The sequence below is a fragment of the Papio anubis genome, chromosome 14, assembly GCF_008728515.1.
Source record: "Papio anubis isolate 15944 chromosome 14, Panubis1.0, whole genome shotgun sequence".
Classification (NCBI taxonomy): domain Eukaryota; kingdom Metazoa; phylum Chordata; class Mammalia; order Primates; family Cercopithecidae; genus Papio; species Papio anubis.
In genome coordinates, this window is record NC_044989.1 from 39,799,666 (window position 1) to 39,820,939 (window position 21,274).

Consider the following 21,274-nt stretch of genomic DNA (forward strand, 5'->3'; position numbering starts at 1 on the left):
CTCAATATTGTGAAAATGGCCATACTGCCCAAAGTAATTTATAGATTCAATGTTATTCCCATTAAACTACCACTGACATTCTTCACAGAATTAGAAAAAAACTACTTTAAAATTCCTAAGGAACCGAAAGAGAGCCTGCATAGCCAAGACAATTCTAAGCAAAAAGAACAAAGCTGGAGGCATCATGCTACCAGACTTCAAACTATACTACAAGGCTACAATAACCAAAACAGCATGGTACTGGTACCAAAGCAGACATATAGACCAATGGAACAGAATAGAGACCTCAGAAATAAGACCACACATCTAAAACCATCTGATCTTCGACAAACCTGACAAAAACAAGCAGTGGGGAAAGTATTCCCTATTTAATAAATGGTGCTGGGAAAACTGGCTAGCCATATGCAGAAAACCAAAACTGGACCCTTTCCTTACAACTTACACAAAAATTAACTCAAGATGGATTCAAGGCTTAAATGTAAAACCCAAAACCATAAAACCCTAGACGAAAACCTAGACAATACCATTCTGGACATAGGCATAGGCAAAGATTTTATGATGAAATCACCAAAAGTAATTACAATAAAAGCTAAAATTGTCAAAAGAGATCTAATTAAACTAACCAGCTTCTGGCTAGGTGCAATGGCTTACGCCTGTAATCCCAGCACTTTGGGAGGTTGAGGTGGGCGGATCATGAGGTCAGGAGATTGAGACCAGCCTGGCCTACATGGTGAAACCCCGTCTCTACTAAAAATACAAAAATTAGCTGGGTATGGTGGTGCGTGCCTGTAATCCCAGCTACTTGAGAGGCTGAGGCACAAGAATCACTTGAACCCAGGAGGCGGAGGTTGCAGTGAGCTGAGATTGCGCCACTGCACTCCAGCCTGGTGACAGAGTGAGACACTGTCTAAAAAAAAAAAAAAAAAAAAAGAAGCAGCAAAACAAACAAACAAACAAAACTAACGAGCTTCTGCACAGTAAAAGAAACTATCATCAGAGCAAACAGGCAACCTACAGAATAGGAGAAAATTTTTGCAATCTACCCACCTGGCAAAGGTCTACTATCCATAATATAAGTAGCTTAAATAAATTTACAAGAAAAAAAACAACCCCGTCAAAAAGTGGGCAAAGGATATGAACAGACACTTCTCAAAAGAAGACATGTATGCAGCCAACAAATACATGAAAAAAAGCTCAACAGCACTCATCATTAGAGAAAAGCGAATCAAAACCACAATGAGATACCACCTCATGCCGCTCAGAATGGTGATTATTAAGAAGTCAAGAAACAACAGATGCTGGTGAGGCTGTGGAGAAACAGGAACAGTTTTGGTGGGAATGTAAATTAGTTCAGCCATTGTGGAAGACAGTGTGGCGATTCCTCAAGGATCAGGAACCAGAAATATCATTTGACCCAGCAATTCCATTACTGGGCATATAGCCAAAGGAATAGAAATCATTCTCTTATAAAGATACATGCACACATATGTTTATTGCAGCACTATGAACAATAGCAAAGACATGGAACCAACCCAAATGGCCATCAATGATAGACTGGATAAAGAAAATGTGGCACATACACACCATGGAATGCTATGCAGCCATAAAATGGAATGAGATCATGTGCTTTGCAGGGACGTGAATGAAGCTGGAAGCCATCATCCCCAGCAAACCGACACAGGAACAGAAAACCAAACACCGCATGTTCTCACTCATAAGTGGGAGTTGAACAATGAGAACACATGGACACAGGGAGGGGAACAACACACATCAGGGCCTGTCGGGGGTGGCGAGGAGTGGGAGAACATTAGGACAAATCGCTAATGCATGTGGGCCTTAAAACCTAGGTGACGGATTGATAGGTGCAGCAAACCACCATGGCACACATATACCTGTGTAACAAACCTGCATGTTCTGCACGTGTATCCTGGAACTCAAAGTAAAAAAAAATAATAATAAACAAAAATAAAAATAAAAAAGGGGGCCCTATAAACCCAGTTAACACTGCAATGAGAGCCATTGCAAATTCTCATTTTATTGACAAAAAGAACCTGGGTTTCTTGGCAAAAGTAGTTGATATGAAAAAAGGTAAACTGCTGAGTGAGAATGAAAAAAGCAAGTAATTAAAACTACACCCACGAACTTCAGGACCAAAACAGCCAGACATCTTTCAGAAAAGGAAGCTGATAAATTAAAGAATTTCCCTAGATACCCAGAAAATAACCTTTTATATTTGGGATTCAACTTCAGTGTTTGAAACTCCAGGATTTTCTTTTGGCTAAACACCAAGATTCTTAGGAGGGAATCCCTTGCTGTTGTTATTTGGTTTCAGCGGGGTCCAGAAGGGCACATGGTGACTTGGCTGTAAAACACTAAGAGACACCTTCCCCATTGCCATGCCCTCCCCAACTCGCCACTCATGTAATCTGAGGCTCTCGGTCACAGGCAGGTTGCAGACACCAAATCAATTAGGCAGATGGAACTCATACGTCAAAAACGCCTACTTGAATTCCTTTTTGGCCATTAGTGCATTTCCTCTCTTTCTTTTTTAATCAGCCTCATAAATCTGACCTTGACAAGGTCCTGCCTCTCTATAGCATAGTTGGAGGTGAGATGGTAATATGTCCCAGAGCTTTCATTTTCTTCTCCACTTGAGTAACCACCAGTGCCATGTGGCACCCATTCATTATGGGGCTCAGGTGCGGCTGTGAGGAGGCATGTGCCAAGTCCTGCCAAATTGGTTACTCCTTCCAAAAGAACAGGATGGTTCTCCACACACTGAATATCAGATGATTACACTTCACAGTGCCCAATGCAATCCTGGCATGCCTAGAGCTATAAGGAACACAACACATTGTTAGGTATGCTTCTGAGTATCTGGTTCATAATAGCTATTTACATACTGGCTAATGACTACCTGGATTCACATAATTTTTAAGGGGGTTTATCCAATTCAAGAATTGAAGACAAAATCAGAGTTGTCCAGAATAGTAACCTTGTTCTCTGAGGTGGGAGCAAATGCCAATGGACTTGTGTTGAATTCACCATTTTCAGGGATATCTGACTCAATGTTTGTCTCCTGGTCTTGACAATGGAAATCTGGAATACCGACCTAGCTCATGTGGGCAAAGTATGGATTTCTCACCACTTGTAAAAAGCTGCCTTCTGGCTTCTAGCAGTTACATCTTTGCTAGTCTTGGGTCCTTCCTGAGTTTTTGCCGTTTTCTCTCTGCCCTTCTTAGAAGGAGGCCGTCTCTTTTTCTCCTTTCAACCAGAGGCTGTCCACAGCTGGCTCAATGTCCCCTTGTGCTGTCAGGTCCCCTCCCCTCCTCCTTGGTTGGGGAGGGGAAGTTTCAGGCACTCCCTTTATTCTCCAAGCATGATTTGTACCCATAAAATGTGGTAGCTGTGGGCAGTCTTTTTCTATAGCGGTCTTTCTATCTAGTCCATTTTAAAGACCTTGAGAAATGGAGATACCTTATCGTACTCTGACAGCTTATTTCTGCTATTCACAAAACAGCATTAAACTCCTTTTATGAGCTCATAACAAAATAGCCTATTGAAAGAATATAATGGCCCTCGTGCTTTTGAATGCTCATCATTTCACTATTACTAAGGATGCTTTATGTTTTTAGGGGCCTGATGATAGGTCTTCACGCTTTTCATTAGGGCATAATCCTTGGGAGAGTAATGCTGTATACCACTTCCAGGACTGTGGCCTGCAAATGTGAGCAGTCACCAAATATTATTGTTGGAGCTGATAAATGAGAACAATGACAATAGCTGTCATTCATATATTGAGCTCTTTTTATAGAGCAGATTTTGCATTCTTTGTGTTGATAAGTGCTTTATATCCATTATGTGTTTGGATGTTCCTAACATTCTAAAAAAAGATATTATTATTCTTATCCCCATTTCATGGATGAGGAAATTGAGGCCTGAAGAGGCTAAGTACTCCCCCATTGTGAAAATCACACTAGAATTTAAACCCAAGTCTCTCTGATGCCACATCCTAGCCTGTATGTTGTACTGTTACTGTGTCATCATAGATTATTAGATTCCCCTGTCTTCGCTATGAGGACACATATTTTCTTAGTTTCCCCCCCTATTTTCCTTCTCATGCTTTCTTGTGGTAACTCCTCTTCTAATGGAAATCTAAATGCTTGTGCCTCAGAGCCTGGATCTAGACCTCTTAGTTTTTCTAGCTATACTTTCCCCTAAGCAATTTCATCAAGTCCCATGAGTTTAATTATCACTATGCATATAGCACCTATGCGTTCATATTGCCAAAATCTAAATCTCTAGTCCAGATGCTTCCCTTACTCTCAGGTTCACACATCCAATTGCCTCTCCAACTGAGACTGGCAGTACCATTCAAGCACTCACACCAGAAATGTAGCATGACTCTTGATCGCTTCTTTCCCTCATCTGCACTCACAGTAATTTTTTAAAGTTCATTTTTATTTTTAACTTTTATTTTAGGTTTGGGGGTACATGTGCAGGTTTGTCATATAGGTAAACTCATGTCACGGGGTTTATTGTACCGATTAGTTCATTACCCAGGTACTAAGCCTAGTATCCAATAGTTACTTTTTCTGCTCCTCTCCCTCCTTTCATCCTCCCCCATCAAGTAAACCCCAGCGTCTGTTGTTCCTTTCTTTGAGTCCATGACTTCTCATCGTTTGGCTCCCACTTATAAGTGAGAACATGCAGTATTTGGTTTTCTGTTATTGCATTAGTTTGCTAAGGATAATGACCTCCAGCACCATCCATGTAATTCTATGATTTTGACCTTTACCCATTTCTCTCTGTTTCCACTGCTGCCTCCTTAGTCCAAGTTGCTAATATTTCTTGTCTGCATGATTGCAATAGCTTCCAGACTGGCTTCCCTGCCTTCATACTTGCTACCCCCAGCTTCAATCCATTTTTCACATAGCTGTCTGAGTGACATTGCAAAACATTAATCAATGCCTCTCCCCTTCTTAAAACTCTTCCAAGTTTTTCTTTGGACTGGAGTCCAAACTCCATAGTTTGGCCTTCAAGGCCTGCATAATCTAGCATTGACTGTTTCTGCAATTTCATCTCATACTGCCCCTTCCTCATTCGCTACTCTCTAGGTCTCTTTGCAGTTCCTCAGTGACACAAAACTCTTTTCTGCCTCAGGACCCTTGCACTGGCTGTTCCCTCTGCCTGGAATGCTCTTTCTCTGGCCCATGGGTGCTCAATAATGTTCATGGAATAAATGAGAATAGATTGTTTCTCTTATTTGAATACTATAAATAACTAACATGAGAAAAAGAATGTGTCATTAACATTTTAGCCATTTGTATTTATAACATTTAAATTATATGGTCTTAATATGATAGACCTATGGAATTTCTGAAGCATGTTTATGTGTTTACATGGATGGAGTAGGGAGGATAAGCGAGTGAGAGGAAGGTATTTAGCATGTGGTAACCATGAATCATGCATCCTGTGAGATAGATTGTGATATCCCTATTTTTCAGAGTTCAGGTGGTTTGGGAAGTTAGGTCACTGGCTAAGGGTGAACAGGTAGAAAGAAGTGGGCCTGGAATTTACATGTGGTTTGACCCCAGGACCCATGTGCATTCCCCAGATCCTGGTGCCTTTGAGCAGACACAGCAGAGAGAGAAGTTTGAAGGTAAAAAAGAGGAAGGACACCTGGAAATACTGGCGTTTTTGTTCATCTGGGCAGTATCACAGGTGGTTGTGAATCAGAGACACCGGATATCTAAGTTATATCCAATTCTGCCTTATTTGTCAAACATGGCCCAAATGAGCTGAATTAGACCCCAACTTCAAAACCCAGTATCCATACACAAAGAAAAGGTGGTAAATACAGTTAGGTGTGGCAATTAATGAGCCACCATCTGCTAAAACATCACACTTTAAGTGGGACTTAACATGGTTATGGGTTTCTTTGAACTTTTTTTTTTCCCTTTCCCACCATATGTGCTTAAAGGCTCCAAAAAGGAAACAGCTTAATCCAGGAATGTGAAAAAGAATGGTGACATTCTGCGGTGTGTCAGTGAAATGAGAAACTTATCAGGCGCTGTCTATTTTGGGGGTTTTGTGGTATTTTATGGTTCCAGGCTTCTAGTCAGTGACAAAATGGCACTGCCAAGATGACTTACCACATGCGTGGGGTATAGCAGAGCACCATGATAGGTGCTGCTTCTAAAATTTACTTTTGGCTTTGCCCTGGACTGAGTTGACACACATACAGAAAATACTCCTTTTCCTCCAAGGCCTAACTAAGATAGCATCTTGGCTTACCCATATTCTTCCCAATGGAGAAACGAATCTCTCTGTAGTAGGTTTTCCTGTTGCATTGTTTTTGTACCTCGGTGACAGTACTAGTTTCAGGCTGTCCTCTTTGTGGCTTCATGCATTTCTATCTTCCTCTCCAACTACCCTAAAGCTCCCTGAGGGCACAGACCGTGTTTTCTTCATCTTTACAAAATCCAATGGGACTTTGCACAATAACTTACATTGGAGGTGCTCAATAGATGCTGTTGAATTAAAATAAAAATGTTTTAGGAGAACAATTTACAGTGATGACTTTAACATAAGACACCTCAAAAATGTGCAAAATGCACATTTTGTATATATTGTATATATTTGTAGGTTAACAATATAATTGACTATGTCCTTATATTGAATGCTGAAAAAAATCTGATATTACCAAGAGGAAACTTTCACACTCTTTATGAAACCTAGTGTGTAGTTTTGGTTAAAATGCATAGTCTAAACTGCAGAATCTAAACGTCTGAAATGAGGAAGGATGTTGCTTTTAGTCTTAGCACTGGTGCAACAGGGTGAAAATCTTTTAGAATATACATGGTTAGGATGGTTAGCTTAGCACAGGTATGTCAACAAAGCATTACCAGAGCTCTGTGTTTGAGATCTATCTCTCTCTCTCTCTTTCTCACTCTCACTGTGTGTGTGTGTGTGTGTGTGTGTGCGCACAGACTTTTTTTCTTAGGAAATATTTATTTAAAGAACTTCCTGACTATAGAGGGAAATATGATGAATGCCATAGATATCATGGTAAGTGTGTTTGGAGAAGGCAAAAGTATTTTGTTTTCTAAATATTTAAACATGACCTGCACATCAGTTGTGATGTTTAAATGCCATGGGAATACCAGGAGCAACAAAGAAGGACTTTGGAATGGTAGAGTGGATAGTTCTCTATAACCCAGAAAGGAGAGGTGGAAGCCAAAAGATGACATAAAGTAACACTTGAAGAATATGCATTTAGCAACAATATCCAGGATAACTGCAGGAAGGTTGATCCTGGAGTCATGGGGGCCAAGGAGGAAGCTGTAATATAATACAGATGTGAGGGGTAGAGGCATATTAAGAGCAAGTGGTAGAAATGTAGAGGAAGGAGTGGATATAAAAGAAATTTCAAAGGAAAAATCTCTCTAACTTTGTCAATGTGATAGATAATTCTAAAATACTGTGTCTGCATGAATTGAGTGATATAACACCAGCAAAAGAGTTGAGGAGGGCAGTTGGACCACAAGGAAATATGAGACTTTAATTTTTAATATCTTGAGCCCAATAATACAGTAAAATACCCAGGTGAAAATTCTCCGGCTCTCCCTGTCATATGACGGATACTGTTTTTCTCTGAGGGATGCACTGCGGATATTGGATCTGGAGATGGCAAAGAGAAATTTAAGGCAAGTAAAGAACAAGCCAAGTTTGAAAACATCGAGGTCATAGCATAGCGGAAGCTAAGATATGCCAGGTGTTCTGGCTGGATATTTGATCTCCCATCATCTTGACTCCATACTGAGCTAAATGGCCTCCTACATTGATTATATTCAGGTATAGACTTTTCCTTCCACACATCTACAGCTGTCCAGCTCATAGTCAGTCATTAGAACATGTTAACTTTACGACTTAAAAATGTACAAAAATACTTATTTTATAGTGGCCTAAGATATTGAAGCCTCCAAATGTATGAAGTAGACACTAGGCCAAAGAGGTATTCTCTGACTGCAATACGAATATCTCTGATATCCTCTTGGCAAAGTTTAACTCATCCTTTAAGAACTAACTCAAAAGTTACTGTCTGTATGTAGCCCGCCTGACTCCCCATGGCAGTAGGCTCTTCATTGTCCATGTTCCCATAACACGGTGTTCTCTTTTTTTTTTTTAACTACAGCATTTACCTCTCATTCTGTCTATGCATCTGTTTCTTGCCACTAGGCTGGGAGTATCTTGAAGATGGGCACCACTTGCTCATCTTCATATTTTTCACAGCCCTAACAGAGTAGGGGGATACTGGGTGATAGTTCATTGTTGGAAGTATCCAAAAGGGGAATTTGAAAAACATAGATGGAGCAATGTGCAGGTGCTGTAGCGAAGCCTGTGTACACATCATATGCCACATCCCTGCTGGCACCATTAATGCTGTACCAGCAGAGGCAGTGCTCCCATTACATACTGCTGGCCCATATTTGTAATGTGTGACATTTTTTATGAAATACTGTCAAGGGCAATCCATCATATAGTAACCTTTGGATTATATGCTGAGACTGGTCTTAAACATAGACATAAATGAACTTCAAGAATAATGCTATTTTCTAAAAAGAGTATGATCAAAGAGTTCTAGCTAGGAAAATGATACAGAATGGTAAGTCCTTTTAAATTAAACAGAAGTGCCTTAAAAAGAGGTTTTCTTCTGTCTAGCTCCAGCTGAAGATAGGGTTATTGTGTGAAGATGATTAGGCGACTCTGGAATGTGGCTGAGTATTTATTTCTTGTAATACATGAGGTGAAGACTTGAAAAGGGGATGAGGACTTGCTAAAGGCTTGACAACCCTTGGGGCTTGCAAGGTTTTGATAACTTTATCTCAAGATGCATTTTTAAAAATAAAGGAACACATGATGAGTGAATTTCAGATGTCAACTGTGGACCCACAGTTAAAGGCATTCTCTCTGCCTATCCATTAAGATCTAGGATTTTATACATATTATAGAGTATAAATTAAAGAAAGCTTCTAAATCTTATCATTTTTGTGTAAATCCAGGTAAGACTCCTTTGATGAGCTTAGTGTTTCCTGTGAAGAAAAAGCTTATAGGTGAGAGGAACACCAAAATTATAATTCTTTGTCTTCCCTAATTAGACTAGAGCTCACCATAGATCTTGCTGAAACTGTGAGAAAGTCCAGGCAATAATTCACATTGTCAGGTCAGCAGAAATGGGAACGGGGGTCCGATATAACTGAAAGTTTGCTTAAGTGATCTATCTATGAACTGAACAGCTCAGAATAGGCACAGGATCTTCATTGGAAATGTACGCTCTGAAGATGCTAAACACAAACAGCAATGAAAATAAATCCCAGCAAGAGCCTTATACCACCTTTACAGATGTCATTCTAGAGGAAGGATATAAAGCATATTAATACCAATTGATGTAGGGCACTAATTAATAAGTCCCATTAAATCATGGAATAATGACATTTAGTATATAATGAATGCCTCATAATTTCTTCATCATTAATATTTCATAGCATAAGAACACAAGCATTTTCATCCCTGGGCCAATGCAGCATGGTTTTCTGTCTCCGACATGACCACAAGGGCACATTGAGTGGCACGAGTGTATTGCACCTCTGTGGTATAGACTGACTATACCGCGCAAGTGATTAACTCTTAGCACCCCGGGTCCTAGCGTTTCCTCATTTTAGAAAATGTGAATCTGCCTGTCATTCTTGGAAGTAACCTCTGTGACTGGAAGACGGCAGAACTGCCCCAGGCTCAGGTGTTGACTTTGGTGTGTGGCATTGCTTTGTTATTGACCCCGACCCCCCAGCCCAAGAGGGAAACCTACATAGGAGAAAATCATTACTTTGATTTATTACTGGGGGCTTGCTGTATGCAAAGGCAATAATCACCTCATGGAGCAGGTGCCACTGCCAGGGTTCATTGATTCCAGGCTCCTCTAGAAATTCCAGGAGGCCAGTGAGTCTGGCGGGAGATGGAGGTAGTCAATGAAAAAAGAAGTCCATCTCATAGCAGGTTGAAATGAAGTGGGAGAAAAATCTCTGGTCATCGTTCTATCGCTCCACTGACACTCGGTGTCTTTTCTTTCAGGAGAGGGGCTTGAGCAGAGAGAATGCTTAGAGGCTAAGCGATGGGCATGTGAGAGGGAAAGCGGCGACAGATAGAGCTGGCTGCCTAGGGGTCTCAGAGGCTTCATCCTGCAGGCGGCAGGACAAAGGGTCCTTCGAGCTCCAGATCAAGATTCCAAGGAGTTAAACGTTACCACGCAGCCCGACCTGGATGGGATTTGCTCCTGGGTACAAAACGGGACACTGATCAAAATCAACTTGGACAAGTGACAAGAGTGAGTCTGATGTCGGTGGATGTCTTTTAAGGTCGTTGGAGGGAAGAGGACGGGAGGGGTGTGCTGAGGGGTAGGTGGAGAGAGGCACCGAGTCCAGAGCCGGGATATAAAGGCACCAGGAGCCGGGGAGCAGAGGAGCAAATGAGTGGGGGAAAGAGCGAGAGGAAGAGTTGGAGAAAAGTCGAGGGAAAGTAGGGACAGGGTTAAGGGGAGAGAGGAGGATGAGGGCGGCGAGGAGAGATTAAAAGGGGAAGGGGGGTCGCTGGAGAGGAGGGCGGACTGTGGATCGGAGGTAGGGAGAGGGGCGAGGGGAGGGCGCGGGGTGGGGGGCGCCGGGGCGAGGAGAGGGGGCTGGGGAAGAGGAGGGGGACAAGAAAGCGAGAGCGGCGCAGGGGAGGGCTAGGAGCCCGGGGGCCGGGCCGGGGGCGGGCGGGCGGGCGGTGGGAGGCGAGATCAGGCCGGGGGAGAGGGAGCGAGCCGGGCCGGGCGCGCAGGGTGGGGAGGCCGTAGGAGGGAGGTGGGGGGCAGGTGGGGGGAAGAGGGAGGGAGCGGGCGGAGAGCCGGGGCCAAGTGCATTGTGTCTGGCGGCGGCGCGCGAGCCCACCGGCGGCTGCGGCGGGGCGGGAAGCCATGGAGCCGCGGGCTCTCGTCACGGCGCTCAGCCTCGGCCTCAGCCTGTGCTCCCTGGGGCTGCTCGTCACGGCCATCTTCACCGACCACTGGTACGAGACCGACCCCCGGCGCCACAAGGAGAGCTGCGAGCGCAGCCGCGCGGGCGCCGACCCCCCGGACCAGAAGAACCGCCTGATGCCGCTGTCGCACCTGCCGCTGCGGGACTCGCCCCCGCTGGGGCGCCGGCTGCTCCCGGGTGGCCCGGGGCGCGCCGACCCCGAGTCCTGGCGCTCGCTGCTGGGGCTCGGCGGGCTGGATGCCGAGTGCGGCCGGCCCCTCTTCGCCACCTACTCGGGCCTCTGGAGGAAGTGCTACTTCCTGGGCATCGACCGGGACATCGACACCCTCATCCTGAAAGGTGAGCGGCGGGCGCTCCCCGCGTCCCCGGCGCCCGCGCGTGGAGCGCAGCCCGCGGCTTCCCAGGGGTGCGCCGGTCCCCGTGGCCCCCTCTCTGCCGCGGCCCCGCGCCCCGGCGCATTCTTGCATCCTTCCCGCCGCCTCCAGCCTTTATCTCGTCCCTTTCTTTCCCCTCTGCCTCCCCTCTTCTCGCTCTCCTTGACTCGCTTCTTTCGTCCTCACCCTGCGCGTCCTTTCAAGTCCGTGCCGCACCTCCCGCCTCTGTCTCCTTTCCTGCCTTTGCCTCCCTTTCCCCGGTTCTCTCTCTCTCCCCGTCTTCTCCGCCTTTGTACACCTGCCTGACATGTGTGTCTTTTCTTGACGCTGCTCCCCGTGAGGGGGACTAACCGTCAAAGACTCGACTTTTCTCAACCGGGCTCCTTCCTTCAAGTTGTGCTTTCCTTTTGTAAATACCGTTTGGAAGAAAAGTGGTGCCAACCTCCGAAGAGGGGGAAGGGGCTTTCCCTGTATTGTAAGGATGCTGGTGTCAGACAGAACTGATGTGGTCATCCCAGCCTGGTGGGGCTGATGGGCAGCGAAGGAGGCCCTGGAACCTTCCTCCACACCCCTGAAGTGCAGAGTGTGTGTAGATTAGACTTCAGAGACCAATCGTTGGCTGGTGGAGGCTGCCCAAGGCAGATAGGACACCTGCTTTCCAACCTTCCTGAGGACCCCATATCTCCACCCTTCTCGCTGTCCAGGCACTGAGGAGAGAAAATGCCCTCACCCTTTAAACTAGAGCTGTCCAGATCTGGGCACTCACTCTCTGCTTATCACTCTGTCTTCTGTTCGTGGTACCTTGTCAGGTTGTTTCTGTTGTTTGTTTTGTTTGGCACTGAGCTGTAGAGCATCAGTTTGTTCTTCTGAAATCTGTGCAACACCTGGCTTCTGCGAATGCTATCAGATAGTTTGATTTTTTTTTTTTTTTTGGTAATTCCATTCATGTAAAAATATTCAGTGTGACAATTTGTGAAGCTTCCTTTAACTTTCAGAACTTGATTCAATATATTTTCCCCCTCTGAGATGAAAAAAAAAAAAATCAACATCTCTTCTCTTGGACTCATGATGTCAAAAAAGAAAAAGTCCAAAATCAGTACATTTTAATATTTAGTAGTCATTCAGGAAAACAAACGGACAAATTTGTGTTGAGTTACAGTCTGCAATGGAATGACATAGAAAAGAGGGGGTTAATAATGTGTTGGCCTTCAGAGTCTTGTTAGTTGGCGGATTCTTCATTTCTCAAACATGTCAACTTCCTCCTTCCCATGGCTAACTCAGCTGGGGACTGCCATCCAAAATCTGTCTGCGTGTGGAAGGACTCCAGCACTTTTGGGGGAATTGGATACAGTAAAATCTTCCTTTGGGAAGTGCACCATTTTCTTTTCTCTCCTAACTTGCATCCAAATCTGATTTCTCCTCATGAAGATGCTGCATAATTAATTCTGATAGTAGCATAGTACATGAACAAACTGTAAAAGCTGAATGTGGAGGCTCAGTTATGGAGTGCTCATTTAGGCAAGGCAATTTTGAAAGCTAAGCAGTGTAGTCTGTCTTTGGAAATGACAGAACTGCATTTCCTTACACTTTCTATGCTTAGAGTATTTGATTGCATGTAAATTGGATATAGAGCAATGCCTGAAACAGCAGGGCAGAGTCCAACCTACAGTAGAAGAGGGACCCCCACAGGATATTGCACCATGCCTCTGGAAATGCCCTGGCTAGCTGAGGTGCCTGTTCCTGGGCAGTCCAGGGTCAAATAATCATAGAGGTGGAAGGACTTTAGAGGTCATTGAAGTTGAACATCTACTGGTTGTTCAAACTCCCTTCTACAGTCTTTCTGACAAATGGTTACCTAGCCCAGTACTTCCATAAGACATAACTCATATACTCGTTAAAAGAACTATATTTTCCCAGTCATGAATGCCTATTTTTAGATGAAAACAATCTCAGATTTATAATATTGATGGTGTTTAGCTTATCTTTTGTGTAGAACACTGAAGAGTTCTAGGTTGTGAGCAGAAGATATGGGCCTCATTGCTGGCTCTGTTGCTAAATTGCAGTGTGTTCTCCAAGTATCAAGGCCTTCTTCGCCTTCAGTTTCCTTGTCTGTGGTATTATTAGGAGAGATGACTATTCTTTAGAGAATTTTCTAGTTCGCATATCTGTCATTGTTATAATTAATAACAATGTAAATTTAGCTTCTTGCAAAGTTAATGAGCTGACGCTATTAAGGAACGAGGAGTTTGGAGGAAAGAACAGGCATTGGTACGTTATAGGATCATAATTTGTTGTTTGGGAGATGTCCAGAAATGCCTTGCAACATTGCTACTAACCAACCTTGGGCTAGTTACATAATTCTTCTAGATCTCAGTTTCATCATTTGTGAAATGTATGGGTGACATGAACAGCTTTAAAATTCTGAGTCTGTGAATAATTTGAGAAAAGAAAATGTCACCAACATTTTCCTGTCTCAAAGATGATTTTGGCACCCATATTAGGCAAACATTGTCACCTTTGTTTTGGCATCTGACATTAGTGGCTGTGGTATGAATTTCTTAAATGAGCCATTTATAAAACTAGAAATTAACACTATGTCTAATTTTAAAATTTGAGCAACTAGAGTCCCAAGTTCTATTCTTTCTTCTATGCATTACCTTGTTTATGAGTCTTAGCATTGTTTAGAAATTTTAATTGTAGGAAATGAAGAAAAGTTTTTTCAGATTGGAGAGTGGGGAGGGGTGGAAAAAGGGCTCAAGAACTGCCTAGCATACTTAGTGAGCTTCTGAGAGGCAAAGATGTCAGGTCTAGGTCCACAGGACCTAGAGGGCAAAGCTGGGAGTTAAATGAGGAGTGCAGGGAAGAAAATGTAGAGCTGATAATATGGAAAACATTCTCATAATAGGAATTATTTACATTTCCTATCACTGGAAGCAAGACAAGAGAGAGATATTTCTGAGAGATGTAAGGAGATAGAAACATGCAATGTGGGCAATAAGAGATTAATTTAGAAATATGCACAGACTCTACAATATTAGTCTACTTAAGATAAATCATTGGAGCTAGAAAAGCATTTATCTCAACGGGATAAATATTTAGGAGAATCATCAAATTCTTGTTTTCACACTCTCATTATGATGCTAGTTCACTTCTATCTAGCCTAGACCCTGGAATGGTCTAGGCTTGACCTTCAGCCAGAACCTTCAGTAAGAATAGAGGTAAAGTTATTGATAAGCTCATTAAAAACCAAGACTAGAACCCTGTGCTATTCTACCAGACTGACAAATAAAACAATCCAAAATATTTGCCAGCATAGTTTAAACATAGTTGTCTTTCTAGCAGCAAATTCTCTTAACAGTACTATATTGACCAATCCACATTTCACTATCTTGTTCACTGGGATAACATGAGAACTTACCAAATGCTTTAGAGATATTACATTCATACTGTATTTCCATATTTACTATCCAATTTAGTAAATGCCCATTAGAAGCCTATTATGTACAAGGTAATGCTAGAAGATTTTGGCTAAATATGTGGGGGTTCTTTTGTGTTTAAGTTGGTCAGATGATTCTCAATTAGTCTTCCATATATGCCCTTCTTGCAGCACTGGCTAACTTTTGATGCCGAGGAAGCTTTGCTGGTCCAAGTAAGGACTGACTTGGAAAAGTATGCAAATGAAATCAGCCTTCACCCAGCAACTTGAGTGCTGGAATAGTTGAACAAAATGGACTTAAAGCTTAGGGCTTCAGGTACCTCTGTGGCACTGGGAATGTTGTGGGGTGTGGGGATGGGGGTTGAAAGAAGTCTTTAGGTGTAAAAATCTGTAAGGTAAGTGAGTGTGTCATGGATTACAAAAGGATGCCAAGAAATGACAAGTGACCTAAAGATAGTTCTTCATTAATTCATCCATTTATTCACTCAACAAATAGACATTGGAGGTTGGTTATTGTATCAGGTGTAGCAGATACAGGAGTGAATAAAATGGATAAAAATCCCTGCCTTCATAGAGTTTATTTCAAGGAGTGGAGTTTGTATTTCCTAGTTGGTTATATTATAACTACTCTTAGTAGGTCGTAGGACCAGGGTGGGAGAATACTTGGGGATGGCTGATAGCACTGATGGGTAAATGACAGAAAATACAAGGCAGAGTGATTGCATGCAGCATCCTTTGGGGGACTCCTAGCTGTTCTCTCCCAAGTGCAGTATGTTTGTTTCAACTACTGGATGAATAGGAAGACAGGACAGATGGAAGGAGACTCAGTTGGAAACATTATGCAATGCTTCTTTCAGTTCTTGAAAACACTGACTTTAATAAATAAACATTGATGTGACTTGCAAATACATTATGTAGATCTTTGGAGAAATCAATTTTGAATAGAAATCAGAGTCATAGAAATGACATTAGAAGTTCAACTGTTCACACTAGCCTTTAACTTTTAATGAAACATTTTCATTAAAAACAATTAACATTATTTTCTATTATATATACTTTGTGCGTGTCAATGAAATTCTAATATTACATATTATCTGCAACAAAACTGAAAATTAATGTTGTGTTTTGTTTTTATAAAATTAAAAATCATAGGATTTCAGAAATGTGAAGATTCTAAGTCTGTATGCACAATGTCGACCTGTATAAATCATCTGGGTTTGAATTCTTGAAACTTGGAACAGAACATGTTCTTGTGGTTGGAGAAGCATTTTTCCTCTAATGAGATAAACAGATATCAAAGACAGTGGGACATAAATACTTTGTCATTTTGTTCTCTGTAAGAAAAGGAAAGTGAGAGATTTGGTAGGAATTCACTGGGTCTGCTTTTCACTCTGCTCATGATTTATTTGCTTCTCCTATTGCTTATTTCCTATGAAATTAATAGTCTGTACAGGACCCACCAAGTTCTACCTGACACAGAAATAGATTGATGATTTTCTTCAGCTTGTTTGTAGACCAAAGTATAATTTGTGTTAGAATAATTATCTTCCAAGAGCAAATATATCTAGGGAAGCTGAGAAACCAGCACCGTTTCTCCTCCTTGACCCAGTGGTTCACAGATTGTTCTCAGACCTTCTCTTGGGCTAAAAGATGCTGCTGGTAAAAGGGATTCTTCAGTTTTGGGTGTTCTGGGGATACGATTAAGACTTCATTTTTCTTTCCCTCTTTACTTCTCAAGGCAAGTAGTCTCTGAAATTCTTTTGAGCATCGCTCTGTGATTTATGTTTATTCATTTTTAAATTATGTGCATGGACTGTACTGACACATACATCATAAAACAGGCAAAAGCAAATTTTGAAGGGATGTGGTAATAAATAGATATAAATAGAAGTTCAACTATTTTCCTGCTACTGTCCAAAGAATTTCATGTGCACCCCTGGCATGTACACACCCCACTCTCAAGACTGCTTCTCTCACTGCTCAGAGCCACGTCTCTCATCTGAGCAGAGGAGGAGGGATTTTTTCCTATCACAGCTGAAATTCATGGCGGGTATCCCAGTGTGCTGTTATATCACACACATTTATCTTGCACAGGGGAGAGAAGAAGATGCATTTTATTTCTGTATCAATTCTGACATTAGGCACAGTATTAAATGAGCCCTTTTTTGATTAAACTACTGCTAGCTCATACTACACAACTCTTAATGACTAGATTTGTGGTTTTAGCTTGTTCCACAGTGTGCTGAGGCTGAACATACCCAAGTGTGATATTCAATGTTTCAACACATTCTATTGCTAACAATCATGAAGGTTATCTTGAATAGAAATTAAATTCTTGCCACTCTGCCATCAAAAGAAGACACTTGCTTCCATTCTTACTATCAGCACACAGGAATTGTCTTTTAAAAGTAACTTATGAACACGAAAGTGGATGGTACTTTAAGTGGTTTGTGATCAAAATTGCCAGAATCAATGACATTTTCATTCACTGTGTTTCGTGGATAACATTTAGCAATGGCCTTGAGGGGAAAAAAGGAAGAGTTTGCTATGTCATAGAAAGTTCACATCCAATTATACCCGAGTTGCTGTGGTTTTTTTCCTTAGCTACTGATTTTTCTTCTTCAGATAGCAAAAAGAGCCCTCCAACCCCATCAGGCAGACTGCTCATAATTGTAATTGCAAATGTTCTTTTTTCATTTTTTTGAGACAGGGTCTTGCTCTGCCTGTTACCCAGGCTAGAGCTCTGTGGCATGATCATAGCTCACTGCAGCTTTCAACTGGGCTCAAATGATCCTTTCACCTCGGGCTCCCGAGTAGCTGGGACTACGGGTGTCTGCCAGCACACCTGGCTGATTTAAACAAACGAACGAACAAACAAACAAACAAACAAAAACTTTGTTGAGATGGGGTCTTGCTATATTTCCCAGGCTGGTCTCAAACTCCTGGCCTCAAGAGATCCTCTTGCCTTGGCCTCCCAAAGTGTTGGGATTACAGGTGTGAGTCACTGGGTTTCCCTCACCTAATAAATGTCCTTGATTGCTATAAAAGATCAGCTTTTGTTGGAGGAGCATCTGGACATTCCATTCCATTGAGAAAATGTCAATGCTAAGTGTGAAACGCTAGGGAATGGGAACATTGAAGGAATTTAGGTGGGTCACAGGGTTTCCCCAACAGTTACCAAGAATGAACTTTGCTTTCAGCTTTGTGTACATCTGTAGTGCTGTGAGTTCCAGATAATCAGATTATAATTACAGATCATATAATTGCAGATTATCATATTATAATCACAGATTATTCATGCCAAGCAAACCATGACCTCCGACTGGCCATCTCTTCGTGCCCTGAGCCTTCCTTTCTTATGTTTACCTTATCATTCAGGGATATTCCACTGTCCTTTGATTCTCGATTGTGTGCACATCTGTGGTCCATTTTCTTATATTATTTCCTGGTTAAAAGAATAAAAATAAAATCAGATTTGGTCTGGTCAGCCTCTTCATTTCCCATTCCCTCCCAATAGCAATGATGGGATGGAAGAAAAAAGCTGAAACCAGTGACAGTGGAGGATTGGCAAATAATACAAATAGCAAATGTGTCTCCTTTGGAGTAAAACAGCTCAGTATTTGGGGGTAGTTCAGGTAAGATCATATCTTTAGGTTTAAACAATTTTGTTTTTTCTACAGTTACTATTTTTTTTTCTAAAACCACATCATCGATATTGTCTAAAACTTTGCAAAGCTAATTGTAAAGATTTTTATCAAAATGAATTTGTAAATAGAAAGTGAAATTTATCTTCTTAAACTAGCAAAATTTATGACAGTTTATCTTTTACTCTCTCATAGTGTTTCCCTGTGGTTAAAAGTGATTGCAGTGATTAGTCTGTTTTATTGCAAGTTTTATTCATAACTAAAAGGATGCAACAGAACTTCTTGGAGCATGAGAGAGTCCGCCTCGGCCGTCGTCATGAAGCTGACAGCCTTTGTTTGCTGCAGAGTCACGGGAAACTACATGCTGCACTCCATCTTTCTTGTAACTCCGCCAGATAGCTGATTGCAGACCCAACAGTAATGTCATGGGGACACCCATCAGGGAATGCATTAGCAAGTGAACAAAGAGGGACAATACAAACCATATTTTAGTTTCCGTTATCTTTAATTACTGAGGACACAGTGAATTATTTTCTATAACTTGCTGGATGTCCTCCAGTGTTCAGACTTTTTAATATTTTGTTCATAGGTAAAAATCAATCAACTCATTTTTACCCTAAGAACCTGAAGGATGTAATATATTCCCTTTTGGTTTCACCAAGTGATTTTACATTCTATAGATAGGGAAGAGACTCCAGAAATGTAAGTAGGAAATTCTGAGTGTACAGATAATTCCAGAAGGCTTAATTGTCTCTTTACAACAGGTCACTCAAACGCAAACCCACACCATGCTTCCATCTGCCTTGCAAATAAGTACTAACTTGCATTCTTAAGGTCTGTGACAGCAGAACTAGCAGGGTAGGGGCAGTGGTGGATGGGAGGCTATACTAGGCTTGGATCTCTTTTGTCTACATTTTAAGGGATTTTTATTTGGTGTGGGGGATGTGAACACTTGCTTCACTCAACAAATGTTAAAAATGAATTTTTTTTTTTTTTATAGAAGGCTGCTTAGTGAAAAACATGGGTGTTAAGTCCTCCAGGTCCTATGGGAATGTGCTTTCCCTAACTACACCCAGAGTAGTGAGGAAGGGCGTCTGAGTGAGTGGGAGCAGGCTGCTGGTTAACTTGAGTTTCAATGCCTTTTTTTAAGTTCTCACAATTTTGAAAGCTGCTTACAGTAATATTTACAATTAGAATTTTAAGTATGTGCATCCTGTTAAATGTTATTCAATGAGCTATCCTGGAAAAACAACAACATCAATCACGTGTCATATGATTTGAAAATTATGAAACAGATGATCACAGCCACAGTTTGACATAGCAGAAGATAAACTGTAGGGTGGGGGGAACAAAAAACTTACAATGGCCAACTGGAACAACTGAACCTATGGCAATTGGAGCTCAATATCTGTTTTATGCCACTGATACTTAAGAACCATTTATTCCAGATGATCTAATCCTTAGCATCCAACACATTGTAGGAAAACTTCTCTTGGTGTTCAGATGATGGAAGTTTGGTTGAAGGAAGCTACAACTTACAAGTGTTGGAAAAACAAAGAGATAGGCTGAATCAAAGAGTGGCGGGAAAAGCAACAGTGACTGCCAACATGAACAGTTCTTAAAAATATTGTCTTTTTCTAAGATACTTGCACATGCATATTTATGGCAGCACAATTCACAATTGCAAAATCATGGAACCAACCCAAGAGCTCATTAATCAAAGAGTGGATAAAGAAACTGTGATATATATACATACGATAGAATATTACTCAGCCATGAAAAGGAATGAATTAAGAGCATTTGCAGTGACCTGGATGAGACTGGAGACTATTATTCTAAGTGACGTAACTCAGGAATGGAAAACCAAACATTGTATGTTCTCACTGATCTGTGGGAGCTGAGCTATGAGGACATAAAGGCTTAAGAATGATACAATAGACTTTGGGGACTTGGGAGGAAGAGTGGGAGAGGGGCGAGGGATAAAAGACTACAAATACGGTGCAGTGTTTACTGCTCGGGTGATGGGTACACCAAAATCTCACAAACCACCACTAAAGGACTTACTCATGTAACCACATACCAACTGTACCCCAATAACTTATGGAAAAACAAAATTAAAAAAATTAAAAAAATTTTTCTTTCTCTTCAAGTTTGAAACAAAAAAGACACAAAGAAACTGTTTACTATACAGCAGTAAAAGATAAAATCCAGCCAGAAGCTATCTTCTGAAGAAGCATCAAAGTCTTTGTATTCCTTTCTCTTTTTTTTTTCTCGAGGGTTACCTTTTCCTTCTGAAATTCAAGTTGATAGGAGGAAAATAAGCACGTGTAGAATAAAAAATTCATAGAATTGAAAGGAATTTCAAGCAGTGATTCTTACCTGATTTTTATACTATAATGTGGGTGATAGGTGATTTACACTTGGGCTGCAAAGTCCTGTCAATTACCCACAAAACCTGGCATACCAGCTCTAACTGCCTCCATTTCTCTCTGAAACCATATTATCAGAATGCCTGCGAGCAAGGGGGATGTTATTATCAGCATAATCTCAAATGGGTTTTAATTTGTAAGACAGAATATATTGCTTGGAAGGAGCAGGCCCTTTGATGTTTGTTTAGAAGATGTAGGGGTAGGGGCTTCATCCAGATTGTGCATTTTGAAGTGTTGGGGGTATACGGGGAGCTGCAGATGGGTGCTTCAGTCCCCCAAAGTCATCTCTAGGCACCGCCACTGATTTGGAAAATTG

At 41.7% G+C, this 21,274-nt stretch overlaps 1 protein-coding gene across 4 annotated transcripts in view; it reads left to right on the forward strand.

Moving 5' to 3' along the window:
* Positions 1–9,993: 9,993 nt before the first annotated feature.
* Positions 9,994–21,274, forward strand: part of TMEM178A (transmembrane protein 178A) — a 52,917-nt gene continuing 41,636 nt past the window's right edge. For 3 of the 4 annotated variants that reach the window (XM_009184049.3, XM_003908542.4, XM_021924772.1), the window contains exon 1: positions 10,831–11,414. In XM_009184049.3, coding sequence (XP_009182313.1) covers positions 11,015–11,414 — 400 coding nt within the window. In that variant the 5' untranslated portion in view covers positions 10,831–11,014. Of the gene's footprint in view, positions 10,385–10,830; positions 11,415–21,274 lie in introns of those variants that run through there. The other variant, XM_009184050.3, reaches the window with a different exon arrangement.